At 41.5% G+C, this 15,365-nt stretch overlaps 1 protein-coding gene across 1 annotated transcript in view; it reads right to left on the bottom strand.

Annotated features, from left to right (window-relative positions):
• EML5 (EMAP like 5) overlaps positions 1-7,672 on the bottom strand; it is a 110,727-nt gene extending 103,055 nt beyond the window's left edge. Inside the window, exon 1 of the mRNA XM_055715104.1 lies at positions 7,214-7,672. Coding sequence (XP_055571079.1) covers positions 7,214-7,410 — 197 coding nt within the window. The 5' untranslated portion in view covers positions 7,411-7,672. The remainder of the gene's footprint in view (positions 1-7,213) is intronic.
• Positions 7,673-15,365: the final 7,693 nt, after the last annotated feature.

Here is a 15,365-nt window from a genome sequence, read left to right as displayed (position 1 = left end):
CTGTTCTTTGAAGAAAACAAACTATTAAAGCTATTAGGTTTCACAGCAAACATTCCATTACATACTAAAAAAACACAAAATCTATTCTCAAAGTCTAATTTTCTTCAAGAAAAAATAATATAAAATTCCTTAACTAGATAGTTACGTGAAATTATTTTTATTTGAATTTGCACATAGGAAAAAGATCATAAATTGATGTTTGTAGCCAAAATCCTGAAGTTTTGGAATTGAACCTCTAATTCTGGAAGCCCCTACTGTTGAGCTTGGGGCTCCAGTTTTGATTTTTGGTTGGAAAGTCACTTGACCTGTCACCGGGCACCACTGAAACAAGCCTGGCTCCATCTTCTTTACACTTGCTCTTCAGGTATTTATATACATTGATTAGACCTTCTCTGAGCCTTCTCTTCTCTAGGCTAAATGGTCCCCACTCTGCCAGCCTTTCCTCAAGAGAGATGGTCCAGTTCCTTGGTCAACTTCACAGCCCTTCACTGGATTCTCTCTAGTAGCACCATATCTCTCTTGGACGAGGGACCTCAGATACGGTACTCCAGGCATGGCTTCACCAGTGCTGAGTAGAGGGAAAGGATTCCTACCAAAGACTTTCTTTGGGACTTAAGGACAAAGACTGGTTTCCCAGGACCATCCCTAATAATCCAGAACGTATGCACCTTGTAAATTTCATAAGTACAACACAAGCAACATTTTGAGGTGTTTCTATGCATGACCCATTTCTCATTTGAGGTGAAACCGTAAGATGGATTTTACTCCTGTTTTCCTCCGGTAAAGTATTAGAAGATCCAAAGGGGGATGACTGGCCGCCTTCAAAAGCTGTGAGTCTTGAAATAATTTGGGAGATTACATTTCCACACACAAATAAACAACAGAGTTCTCTTCTAGAAAAAAAGATTGGGACTGCATAGAATTCAAGGGCATGCAATGAATTCCTCACCAGAACAAGCTTGTTTTCCCTCTATCACATTAGTTACACAAAAAGACAGAAGAGGTTGCACATGTAATGGATAACTAAGAGATATCTCTACATGTGGCAACTGTGGTATTCATTCAGTTACATTCCCTGGAATCCAAAATACACAACTAAACATGAAATTCCTGGTGAAAACTCACGGATCTGCTGCCAAACCAATTGATAGAATTCCATCTGAGAGACTTTTGTAGCTGTACATAGTATCTACTGCTTAACATTCGTGCTCAACTGTCAACTGGAGTTAGGTCAGAGACATACACCATTTATTCCAGACAAGAACAAGACAATAAATCTGACAGCAGGTACCCTAAATTTAAATTACTTCAATTATCTGTTGAGGGTTTTGACAACTAGCATGGATCTTGGGGTGTCAGTCTACTAGAGAAGCAGAAAAGATGGAAACAAAACTATATCCCTCCTTCCACATTCCTGTGAAACCTTCTGTTTGGCTCTTTTTCTGATAAAAGATACTATCTTCTTTCCTAAGGTTTTCTCATGACATGGATCTAACAATGAAAAGGGAACAAAGAGGCAGTGATACAAGGAGGTGGTAGAAATACACAGCATCTTTACAGAAGTCATCCAACAACTAAAAGTCGTAACAACGCATATTTAACAAGAAGAGAGGATGAGGAAAAGACCAGAATCATCATCCCAAACTAGGATGTGATTAATCACTGCACTGCTAGAATTTCTGATGGCAAACCACAGTTGACAGCCACACATAAGAATGCCTGGACCTGCCTCCTGAGAGCAGTACCTAGTAGCAGTCTTACCAGCTGACAAAGTCCAACAATTTCTTGGATGCTGATGGTTAAGACTAATGTTGAGGGTGCAGCAACAGGCAGAAAAATCTCCTTCAAACCAAGCTGGTGGACAGCACTACCCCCAGGGAACAGACATGGTTTTAAAGATTTTGATTTTCACTAGAACCTCAGAATTGTTGGCACTAGAAAGAAATGGCTTGTTTTGTCTTTAAATACAGGAGCAATATCACAGAATCTCCAGCAGGACTACCTCTTGTAGATTGAGCCAAATTCTGAAATGTGAAAGATGACAGTTTTAAATAAAGACTGCAGTTCAAAGTGGCCAGAGTTTTGGTTGCTTCGTTTTGTTCCTTGGGAAACAAAGTCCAAGATGATGCCTAGAGAGTTCACATCAATAAATAAGAAAAAGTGTCTAAATCAGAGCTTTTGTTAAGACAAGTGAACTATTTTGCTGGAAACAAACAAACCCTATTTCTGCCAGAATACAGAGAAATTCTTGCTGTCTATCTTGCATATATCTCTGCCTTCTATACGCATGCAATTTACCCCTCTACAGTCCTGGACACAGAGGGGCACAAAGGGGGAAAGAACCAGATTTTTTAACCAAACTGAAGATAGTACCAATTTCTTTGTCCTCTGTCTCTGTGGCAAGGGATCTGTTAGTTTCTGGTGCTAGAACTCCTAACAGTAAAGTTTTAATATTTTCTGCATGACTTGAAGTTTTATCTGCCCTAAAAACAGAACTCTGCGAGTCCCACGGTAGACAATGCATGATTCCTTCCCCCCGACTTAATCTAAGACAAGGAAAAATACACAGATTTCTAGACAAGTAGGGAAATTAACTTATTAAACACAGCCTATGGTTGCTCTACAGCAGAGCTAGAGATTGTATTATCAGCAGAAATTCAAGCATTTTTTTCTAGCATAAGATGAGCCAGCTACTATGTTTAGGAACAAAACCTAAATGTATCATAGATATCTTAATCAAGTAGTTACAGTTTACTGGTGAGAAAGTTCTTGGATGAGCATACAACAGCGCTATTATTTGCCGCTAACTCATATGATGGATATTTAAAAAGTAGGATGGGGTAACAACTCTTTCCTGATTTGTCTCCCTTTGACAGAAAAACATAGTTCCTCTTCTTCTTTGACCTGCATGGCTGTGCAGTTTTTTTGCACCAGCATAGAGATAATGGTACACAAGGGCAGGCTTACGAATGGGTGCTAACATTTGAACTGAAGAACAAATCTCAAGGAAAGCAAAACATCATTTTTGCCAAGTCTACTAAAGATCTCAAATGATGCACTGGTTCGATCTTAGGTTTTGCTTTTGCTTTTCAATAGCATCATGAATGTCACATGAAGAGTTAATTCCCAGAAAAATTCCAATATTCTTAAGCTCACAAAAAAGGATGGGTCACAGGCCTAGTATGGGGGTAGGGGGGAAGAGAAAACATGCATCAAAAGGAAAAAAAAATATTCTAAAAGTCTCCTTGGAGCATGTCAGCATAGAGAATAGTCCAGGTAACATCAAAGGCTTTTGCCAGGAGACATTCATTTTAAAAGATGGATGTGTTCAGGGTTTCCAATTTTCTCACCTTCCATCAGAGAAACTAAGGTACATGAACATGCTTTAGCTAGCCCAGGCAGATAAGGGGCCTCAACACGAGCATCAGTTTCCAGTATGACAAGTTAATACTCTGACGGGGCATTTTCTGAAATCTTTATAGAGATCAAGATTAAATATAATCACCCTAAGGTCTCAGACAAGGGAAGGACAGCCTACATTAAATAAGCCATGCTCCTCTAAACCACTAAAATTATGAAGAGAGAACAAAGGAAAGCTCTAACCTGAACATACCAAGACACTGCTGCTTCCTCCTCTATAATAAAGCAAACCAATCTACACTGCACAAGCTAGTTTGGTGGGTTATAAAATCCTGTAGAACACACAGTTTAAATCAGTAACTTTGAAGGAGTAATTCATGTGTATATTCAAAATTAGTATTTCCTACACATACACAGCCTAAGCCAGACAGGGGATCTTCTGCAAACACAGTGTACATCCAAGTTACGCTGCTGGCAATGGACAGCACCGTTAAAGCAAGCCACGTGAGATTTCATGCACAAGATTTTCCTCCTTATTTACTCCTAAAAATGCAAGAAAAAAGCCTCAGTCATCAGCACTTCCAAAAGATGCCAATTTCCAAAGCACTTCTGCATCTAAGTGATGTGTTCCACAGGTGTCTGCAAGCACCCAGGACCTCAATAAAAATGCGCAGATGCATAAGAAATGTGAGGCAAATAAGACTGAAAACTTGATACTTTCTATCTTCCAGAATAGTGGGTTGGTTTCTGGAAATTAATTCTCATAAGAGATAAACCCCAAAATATAAGAATCAAAAGCTCACCAGAAAGCAAGAGAAGCCCTTTTAGTGACAGAATGGAGCTGGATGACTGTGATTGTTCAATTAAAAAGCCAGACTAATAAAAAGAGGCCACAAGTGATCCTAATTACCCTCTTCTATTCCAAAAGACTGTTTGATACAACCGAGGGACAACATACAGAAAGAGAGCTCTCCTATTTCCAATACACAATTAACTTGAGCCGGGGAGGGGGGTAGGGGGGGTGGAGGGGTGGATACTGTGATTAAAATTGAGATTAGACATTTACACTGGCAATAAATTACATTAAAACATCTAATCATAACAATCTTACAGCAGATTTATAGGTTTCTGTTTAATAAAAGGAGGTAAAACTTCACAGCAGAAGACAAACTGTTAGTGCTAGAAATTTTCCAAAGGAAAATATCCTCTAGCTGTCCGTTAATCTAATACTGTTTCTACTATTAAGGAACTGGTGTCTGACTTAAGAATTGCAATTCCTCTCTTTCTGACTGATACATAAAATTAGAATGTCATCAAATCATGCAAATAATATAAAAATTCTCAAAATGAAGAGTACTAATAATATCACCATGTAGCATGCAATATATACTGCTTAATCTTTGTAGCTATGGAGCTGTGCTCATGGAAGTTTGGTTCTTTAAATACCTAAGATTTTCAGACACTAGGCTTGCTTTCACAAATGAGGTCCCATATTTGTAGAGACACTCAATCCTCCCATTGCTTTCTCTAACACATCACAAACGCCTCAGCATTTGGAAGGTACTTGCTGAGCCTATTAAAACACGATTTTTTGCAATACAACTGTTAAATTTGCTATTTTCTGAGAGAAAATTCAGTAACACTAATTACTGTATTATATAATGCAATTTTTGCACCTCATTTCTGGTATTTTAAAAATCCATTTTTTTAAAATTCAACCTTTGTACTATGACTGCTTTAAATACAGAGAACTAACATGTCTAGGTACCCAAATTCAGCCAGGAAAAGTACAGGATGATGGCATTTAATGGTACCATGTTGCTTTTAGAAAAAGCAGCAAGTGAAACACTGATCACTGCAAGTCTCATCTTACTATTAGAAATAGCCATGCTGCTTTTAAGTCGAGTATTCTTCTTTAGGCATACTAACATTTCTGTATAGCTTTTGTATTTAAGAAGCATGCAAAATTCAACTACATAAAACTGTAATGCTTTAACATAATTATATCCTCACAGCATCCGTGCAATTCAAAGCAGGAGAAACTCCAGTATGCCGGGTCATGGTACCACAAAAATCAAAGTACATCCCCACAAAAATTAGATAGTATCTCTCCGGTTTGTTAAGACAGATTGTTTTGGTTCAGTGCCATTCTGAATAATGAGTTCTGTCCCATTTTGGCCAAATGTTGCACACCGTAGCAAAACTGAGAGTGAGCAAAACACTGTTACCACAGGAAAACCTAAACAACTTCCCCAGTTGTAGCTCAAACCACATAATTACTACACTATAAGGAGTCCTACTGAAATAGTGTCATTCAGAAGCATGCATGAATACATGGTATTAAATGTGTACTATTATAGTACAGCAACCTTGGACCTTAGATCAGAACAAGTAATGAGCCACTGCTTCCTCCGTGCAATGTGAACTTGTGGATCTGGATTTCCCGCAACACCTGACATCTGAGAGGGCTAGCAGTTCTTAAGAAACACTTTTTCATGGATTAGAATGAGAATGTTAAAGCATTAAATGATGCGAATAACAGGGATTCAAACTTCTGATTCAACTCCCCTAGTACAACGTCTATAATGGTACATTGCCTACTTTTTCTTCACATTTTTAGCACCAAGGAAAAATACACTATAGACATGACACCTTTCTACGGGACATTCACGGTCATACTTCAAAACTACTTAAATTTCTGCAAGAAGATTTAAACAATGAGAAAAAAAAAGTGGCCATTATGACCAAGTTTTCTCATGTGTCTAAAAGCTTAAATGAAAGACAAAACATCTATTCTGCTCTCTGCAGGTAATACCTGTTACTCACATGAGTAACACACACTAAAGACATGCCTTGGAGCACTAAGCACCATAGAAAACAAATTTCGTGCTGTAAATTACCTAAAAAATTGTCTACTGCTACCTCTTACCCTAACAGGAAGAGAAAGGAAATCAGAATTTAAAAATCCATCCGCAATGACACCTACTGGAAGGGAAAGGATTGATGACTCAGGCTCACATCTGCCCTTCATTCTCCTCAAATTCTCTCATTGATCTCACAGCACCACTAGGCTCATAAAAGCATCCTTTGAGTGACAATACATTTAAGAAATAACACCAGCACATTTCTTCTGCGACATCAGTTTGTAATTTTTTTTTCAATGCACTGCAGCACCGGATAACATTTACTGCCAACTGAACTACTGAGCTACAGGGGATACCACAATTTTCCAAGAAAGGCTGATCTTTTAAGATTGCCCTAAAAGTTGCATGAGTTTACAGGCAAACCACTAATTCCCCACGTAATCGTTGCCTTTTAAATGTGAGCCAAAGGTCTACCTGCCGCAGATTAACCCTCCTCCGCAGCCCAAGTACTTCAGGGCACACACGGGATTACCCCCTCACCTCCCGCCGGCCCGCTGACGTTCGGGGGCGGCCGGGGACCGAGCGGCGACCCTGGGGCTGCCGCGCCGGCCGCACAGGCGCCCCGGCAAGTTTCGGCACGGGGGACCGGCGGAGGGGACCGGCACAGCCACGGCCCGCTATACCCGACGGCCAACAGCTATTTCCAGGCTGTTTCTACCCACGGCGAAGCCTGGACGGGGAGGGCGGCGGGGGCGAGGAAGCGCTGACTGTCCTTCACGTATTTCGATCCGCTCCCCCGAGCCCCGGGGCGCCGGACCGGAGGCGGGAGGGATCGCCGGAGAGACCGGGACGGCTCCCAGGGCGGCCGGTGGGTACTCGCGCCCCGCGCCAGGACGCCGGGAGGAGCGGGAGGGGGGCGAGCCGGGCGGGGGGCGAGCCGGGCGCCCGGGGCCCGCGGCGGGATGCGGCCAGGCGGCCCGCGGCGGTACCTGATGATGTCGTCCTGGTGCCCCAGGTAGAATTTCTGCCGGTGCTCCCGGGGGCTGTAGACCACGCCGACCCCCGCCACGAAGTAGACGATCTCCTTGGCCGCCGTGTAGTAGAGGTTGTTGCGGCACTGGTGGCCCCGGTAACCGTAGACCCACTCCAGCCGCAGGTGGCAGCTCGGCGCGCTCCGGTCAGCCATGTCCCCCCGCCCCCGCCAGCCGGGTACGGCTCTCTCCCGCCGGAGACCCCGCGGGAAGGAGGCGGCGGGTCGGCCGCCCCCTCCGCTCGGCTCGCTGTCCGCCGCGCTAATCCCTGGCCGCCGACATGAATGCCCGCCGCCGCCGCTCGTCCGCCGCCTCACAGAGGGCGCCGCCGACCGCGCCCGCCCCGCCGCCTCGCGCCGCCAGACATGGCTGCACTGAGACACCGCCCGGGACGCGGAGCGAGGGCGCGGTGCCGCGCCGGCCCCCCCCACCGCGCCCCGGCCTGCGCCTGCGCCTGCGCCGAGGGCAGCGCCGTCAGGCGGCCGGGCGGGCTGCGCCAGCGGCGGCGGGAAGGGCGCGCGCCGCCACGGCCGCTGGGCGACGCGAGGCGCGGGCCGAGGCGCGGCGGTGAGGAGATGGCGGCGCGGGCAGGGGCGGGGGGGAACGGGCTGCGCCTTCGTGCGTTCGCGGGGGCTTTTTATTTAAAATTTTTCCTTTTTTTTTTCTCTTTAAGCGAGCCTGTGTCTTCTCCCCTTTCCCCAAGTTTGGCTTTCTGTTTTTGCTGCCCCTCCCGGGAATTCACCGGCCCCTTGCCTTTCCGTCCGGCGCCTGCCGGGCCGATCGGTCCCTCAGCCCTGTGTGGAAGCCGCCCCGTAGCCCGCGGCCGCTGCCGGCCTCCAGGGCCCGTTCATCCGAGAAGAAAATGCCAACCGAAATCTGTAATGACTAATATTTAACCCTTTAAGCCCACCGCCTGCATCATGGACTACACAAAAGTTACTTCCCCATCCATTCCTTGTTTTCCTCGTGACACGACTTCTCATCCATAGATCTCAAGGCGTTTTACATGCGAAAGTCACCGTTGTCCAATCTCACAGGTGGGGAGGGGACCGGGAGGTGACCTCTCTGTGCTGCTTGAGGCAGCAGCGCCGGGGAGCCCGCCGCCGCGGCCAGAATTTGATCAGAACGTGCGGCTTCCCGGCTTTGTCGCACCACCAAGTACCTAGCTGGCTAAATAAATGTACATTATGTGATCATGCAAACAGTTTTGCACGAAAAACTTGAATAATTATTCTAAAAGGTCCTGGATAACTAGCCTGTTTTGAGAATTGAAAATAAACCCAATTCTTTTCCTATTACTTCCAGCACAGATTTGGTTTTCGAAGTGTATGTATTTTGTCAGGATTTATCTGTTAATCTCCATTTCTTTAACTTCTGTTTCTCTTCTATTATTTCATAAGTCATATTGACATTTCTTCCACAAAACTTTTACTTCTAACTAGTTATTTCATGTTAAGCCATTTTTCCATGCTACTCTGTTTTCATTTTAGTGGGAGGTTTCCTCTCAAATCTGTATTGAGTAAACTTAATATTATTCCTTCCATTGTTTTAGAAAAAGAGTTCTTTTGTGGAAAAACGTATTTAGGCATTCTAGTCAGTTAGCTATATATTAACATATTTCCACAGTCTAGAAGACTGAAAGACACTATTTTTCTCAGGCTCTGACAATAAGGATTTTCATAACAGCAGGATCAGATGCAGCTTTCAGTCCCACACATTTATTGAAAACAACACAAGGCACAAAACAGAAGTCTGCAGAGAGCTTCCCCATGCAGCCTGAAACTTGACTCAAATATAAAGGCAAGGAAACCTCCCCTTCCGTGAAAAATTTAAATTTTTTGAGAGAAAGAAAGAAAAGGGCTTTTATCCCTAATCAAGACAAAAAGTCATATATGTTCACTAACAGATAAAGCAAATGTTACTTCCTCAGAAATCATAAACAGTCTTTTGCCATTCTGTTTGCTTCCTAAACAGCCAGATCACCTTGGAACCTGTGTAGCTGCAGTTTCTCAGGAGTCCCCAAGATGGGAGACTAGCCAGGGAAACAGACTGGAAAATTCCCAACCAGCTCGTCTTAGAAGTACAAAATGTATTACTCTTTCTACTCTGGTGTTAACTCTGTACAGCTGTTGCTACCTCAGCTCTTTTGATAGGAAAGGTGGTTACAGAAAAGGTCTATAACAATGATGCTTAGTTCTATTCTGGAAATAATATGGGAAAGAAATGAACACTGGCGTGCTTTTGAAAAACAAAACCCCCAAAAATTTGCATTTCTGTGTTGCTTCCCATTAAATTCCACAGAATGTTTTGAATGTCAATATACATTTAATCAAACTGCTAGTAAGATTTTGTGCAGCTCCATAAAGTTACAAATATATTGAGGCTAAAAATAAGATTACAGCTGCAAGACTGTTCCCTTCATAAGATGAAGCTTATGAGAAAGTAGATTTGAAAATACTGAATGTACATGATGACTGGAAAAACTTGTTTCAAGCTTTTAAATGTTAATTGGATTGATTATCAACAGACATAGGCATTTGATACTTATTTTACTTATTTGACTTCTGCTGTTGTAAAAGCTCATTTGAAAGTGGGAATATTTTTGTGTAAAAATTTTCTCTTTACACATTTGCAAATTTATTGCATATTTAAACATGAATGTACAAAAATACATAATTACGGTGTCTGTACTTTCTTCTCTATATATAAATACATACTTTTGTTAGATTATTACTTAAAGTGAAATTCTGGACCTCTGGACAGCAATCAGGAAGAAACTTTATTACGTAATGACATTGGCTGTAACTGCAGTTGGTGATCATGTTTCCCATAATGAACAGCAGAACCCATAATGGTAGTCAGAAAAACTACATATATGCAATGCAAGGAGGATGGGAAGAGCTGCATGTCACACCCCACACAGCCAATATTTCCTTTTGATTGTCCTGGAATTGACTACCACCTCTAAGATGGGGAAATGGCTGAGAGGAGATTCCAAGGGGAAAACTACCCATGGCCGTAGTTTGCTAACCTTATGCTAACCCCTAACACATAGAGGGTGCAAATGAAATTTTACACACTCAGCATTTGTTTTTGCCAGGAGTAGGAAGCAGCGTAGCATTACCATCTCTTCCTCCACCCTTACTCTGTCTAGTGTTCCCACTCAGGCCTGACACCATAATTCCTCTAGCCGCTACCAACCTAGATGTCTGCACCCAGTGTCCCTGGTAGCGGGCAGCCAGGGCTTCAGGGGCCACTGGCACCCGAGCCGTCTGCCACCAGCGCTGCCTCCTTGTGTACCTTGCACAGGTGCTCTGGGACTGACACCAGTCCCTCTCCATTCGCTCTCTGGTGGGATGTACACACCGAGCGCGGCCTCTCCCTTTCCAGCCGCTCTCCAAGCCCCCCGCGGGGCAGGGCGGGGCGGGGCGGGGCGGGGCGGGGCGGGGCGGGGCGGGCACGCGGGCGGCCCGGCGCTAGCACGTGCCGGCGGCCGGCGCTGTCCGCGGTGCTGATCTCCATCGGCAGGATCCGTGAGGTCGGGCGGTATTCGCAGGGAAGGGAAAGATATGGTTTATTAACCCATGGTTGTAGTGGAAAATAAACAAGCTTTTGGCCAAATAAGACATTTTGTGTGCTGCCAGTACGGTATTTGACACGTGAAAGACGGTATTTAGCTGTTCTGCCTCAGCTACCTGTGATGGGGCTTACATCTTTCCTATGATGTCAGATACATCACTGCAAATTGTGTTTGGTTAATACACAGTGACACAAGTACATCATTTCTCTAAAGAAAATCAACTAAGTGGCATTTTAATGTCTCACAACGCGTACTTATAAGAAGACATACTTCTTAGCATATTGTAAATATATTTACAATGCGTCTCAAGTTCTGCTAAATGGAACAAGGCTTAAATAAGTGATTTTTTAAACAAATGCTCTTGCAACAGCTAATGCCAGAGCACACGAGATGAGTGATTATTCTCTGTTAAGTCCTAATAATGGTACCTGGTTCAAGTAGTAATTATATAACATGAAGCAGATAAGCAACAGTGACAACGTTCATTTCAGCATCCTTGGGGATAAAAGGTCTCAGTCCATTATGGGAACACAATGTCTGAAAATAATATTTTGCAAAACTTATAAACCTATTTAACAGAGAAAGTAATGAGAATTACCTGCTACCATTCAATAGCACTGAGGTAAAAGCTAAGGATCAAAAAGGCCTGCTTACTACTGGATAAAAATAAGAAGTCAAGAAAAAAAAGACAGCATCAAACTCAAATACTATTTGAGTTAACTGTCTTTCAGAAAATGGAAAATTTAATGGAAGATTTTGTACCATATCATCCAACACATAAGATGCAAATTATTAAGACATTTTAAAAGACTAAGATATATTATTAAATTAACAATAGAGATATATATTTTTTTAAAGTAACATTACAGGTAGGAATCCTTGAAAATAATCAGTAAGTCTACTGCATCATCAAGAAGCAAAGGAATTAAGGTTAAGAAAATGGCACAGAAAAACAGTGATTTCTTCAAATCTCAACACAGAAGAGTCTACAAAACAGAAGATGGGAACATGTACAGGGTATGGTCACACAAGGAGATACCTTTATAACAAGGTGTGGGAAAATGATGAGCTAAAGAGCAGCAAGCCACGAGTACATTATACTTTACCTCCAAAAATTCTGACAATTTCAGAATGTTGTAGCTGACATGCTCTGAAGAGAAAAATGCAATTGCTCTTTAAAACCATGTCCTATGGGGAAACATCATCCAATATTGTAACCATTTTAATAGCAGTTCTAAACTTGGTAACAGCAAATCCATGTGTTTTCTTTCAGTACTGATTGATAAACTAGATACAATGGTTGAAATGAAAATAAAACAATTATATGTGTATGAAATTAAGTATTACAGACATTAATGTGTCCTGCTTCTGCAAAATAAATTACACCTTGATGATCATAGGAATTGTATTCCTGTGCTTTTGATAAACATTCATTCTGGGCACTGGAAGAAATAGGCACCCTATTAAAAAGAATATGAACATGTAATTTTCACAGTACAGACAGCAGCTAAGGCTGTGATATATTTATTCACAGAAATTTGATTTAGAAATGTCCTCACATAATGGTTTCCTAACGTAGGGCTGGTAAAGGGATGTACAAGATAAAAACACTACTGAAATTAAATTCATCCATCATTAGTATAGAAAGCAACAGCTTCTAGACATTCTAAAGCAGAAATAAATGTGTTTAGGACAGGAAGTGATGCAAGTACATCAGTAAAGAATACCAGCTGAAACTGCAGAGGGAACACAATTACCTCAATTACTGAAAACCATGTACTGGCTTCATTAGCTGTGACATCTTTACCAGAAGGTCTTGTTTTAGGGTCTCTCCTGTAATGGGAAGTTCAACAGCTCTCTCTTCTGAAACTTGAGAGGATTCCTACCATGATTTTAATGGCAAAAATCTCATGAGGTCTAAGAATTTCCATCACAGCACATTTATTTTCCAAATAAATGCAAAAGCACTTCTACATTTAGTTCCAGATTTGAAGTTACTGTAGGAAAATTATGTTTAATATTAGTCTCAGAAGTTAGACACTAACATTTGTATTCTTTCTTAAAATGTCTATCACAAACTTCAAAAATTGGCCCTAAAATCTGTGTTAGCACATGGGTGAAAAAATTCTTCTTGGTCTATAAACAATGAAAAAACTGTGTTTCAGACTGCCAACAATCTGACACCAGAATACATTTTGAAGCCACTCAGTGAAGCATTCAGTTTCTTTCAGCAATGACATTGTGTTTACACAACATGGCTCTAGTCACCACACATGCACTTGGATCTAAACAGCTTTTTTCAGCTTGCATTTTGTGTACAAGTACATGTGTACTGAAGTTATTCATCTAGGTGATTTGAAGAACTTAGATCAAGCACCAGCACTTGATATAACATATGACAACCTAAACAGGCTTAAATGAGGCCCATAAAGAGAGGCTGATTAAATTCCAATGCATTTTCTATCAACAGACTTATGATGAAAATCTGATTCCGAACTCTCAAAATCAATTGATTTCAACTGTTGACTAAACTAAACATAGAATGCAATTTATTTTAAACTCTGCTTATGTGACAGTTATCTATGGCTCCCTCTTATGATGTCATCAAAAACCTTTGAAGTAACACCTTGTTTGCATGCAGGGGTAATTTTTTTACCTGTTTTCAGTTTTTTCTTTACAACTAGAATAGGGTAGGATGATCAGCCCCAAATAATGTTGTTAATATTTGGGGGGGATGAATTAAAATTTCAGCTGGCTGATGCTAATTATTAGATTAAAAATTGCCAGGTCAAGATAACATCTTTTTACAAAGTAGTTGACAAGCTTTTAAAAATATAATGCACAATACCGACTTTGCAAAAGCTCTCAAAAAGCTTAGTTGTTAAAAGGAATCATGAAGGAACTTAGCCGTATGTCACTACATAGAGTCAACATGCAATAATGCAGGTTTATCAAATATGACATCATCTACCAGTGATAATATAAATACTCAGAAGAACTGAAGGAAATAGAATATTTAAACATTTTAAAAAGTAACAGTATTAACTCTCAATACTGAGAAACTTAAAAAATAGCATAGCACTATTAATCCAGCAGTGGAATGCAAACCTTGAAAAAAGGAACAGAGTAGATTTGTAGGGCACCTACATAATTTTTTGTGGGAACAGCTATATATCAAGTGATGATGCTGGAAAGGCTTTGTAATTAATACTGTAGACTGAGTGCCAAGAGTATTCTCTCTCCACCGCTTTCATGTTTATGTGTGTGTATATATTTATGTATGAGCAAACACATTTACAGCAAACTTTTCAGATATAACAGTTAACTTAGTATTATTATCAGGGTTTCTACTTTGATATTTAGGATCCACTGCAAATAAGTGTGCTAGTTTAGCTGCTCTAAACTTGAAAAGAAAGAAAAGTGTCAAGCCCAGTTTTTTAAGCTGAGCATTCAGTCGTCAGTGCAAAATTTTTTTGCAACCTGTCTTTAAATGGAAATAACATACCAGTCTGTTTCATAGACCACTGGGTTTTTTTGTAGTTGCATTGATTCCTGCTAGTGTAATGAACACCAATCTACATTTAGCGCAGCCAACAGAGCATCCGCATCAAACAAGAAATAGTGTCTCATATGAAACACTAAAGATAAGGAAGGTAACAATCTCACTTGAAAAACATCCTGTTCATCCTGTACAGTAAAAGAGGCGTGGATCTGATCACAAATATCACATTCAGTCCAGGCGTAAATAGTATAGGGGACACCTAAAGCCATATGAATGTTAATGGCTTGGGACCTGAACAGTATTGCCACCTAAGTTCTGTTATCAGCCACTGGATGATCCCTTCTCAGCTAGACCATGGTTAGGATATCATGTATGATCAGCAAGAAGCAGCAGTATTCTTATTTGTGACAGCAATAGTTGCTATTGATGCATATTGTTGTCTTGGCTGGTCATAGAATGAAACCTGCAACTGTTACTACAAATTACTTTCCCTGATGCTAAATCTAAGCCTCAGCATGAAACGCTGCTCTTAATGCGATTTCATTTGCATGACCTCTCCTAATTTTCTACAGTCAGTAAGAATGGGGTTCTACAAGCAACTATTATGTGACCTGCACTTCAGATGGCAGGGTTCTTGCTGAAAATAGCATGTAAAGAGGGAACTTCCTCCTTGTGCTCTTCTGCCACGACTATGGGCCTTCACAGAAAGCAGCACTCAGAGTGGCCTCATCTGTAGTCCTGTTTGCATTCATTCAAAGCACACAAGACAAAACTTGCTCTTTGCTCTCAATTCTACCAACATCAAATGAATCTGAATCATTAGAATGAACCCTTTTTGCATGTTATCTTCCATGATGCCAGCTCTTGTTCAAAGGCTACCCAGACATCTCTGGCTGAGGCCATCTGCAGGTAGACATGTAGTAACATCAACTTTCATTTTCAAGCCCTTGTTAATTGTATTGAGCAGGAAATTACATCTTTCTTCTGTATTCTTACATCTTGAGATGAGTAACTGACAGAAGCAGAAA

Source organism: Falco cherrug, chromosome 7 (genome assembly GCF_023634085.1).
Source record: "Falco cherrug isolate bFalChe1 chromosome 7, bFalChe1.pri, whole genome shotgun sequence".
In the NCBI taxonomy this organism is placed as follows: domain Eukaryota; kingdom Metazoa; phylum Chordata; class Aves; order Falconiformes; family Falconidae; genus Falco; species Falco cherrug.
Note: the sequence above shows the minus strand (reverse complement) of the source record. Positions and strands in the feature narration are given on the sequence as shown.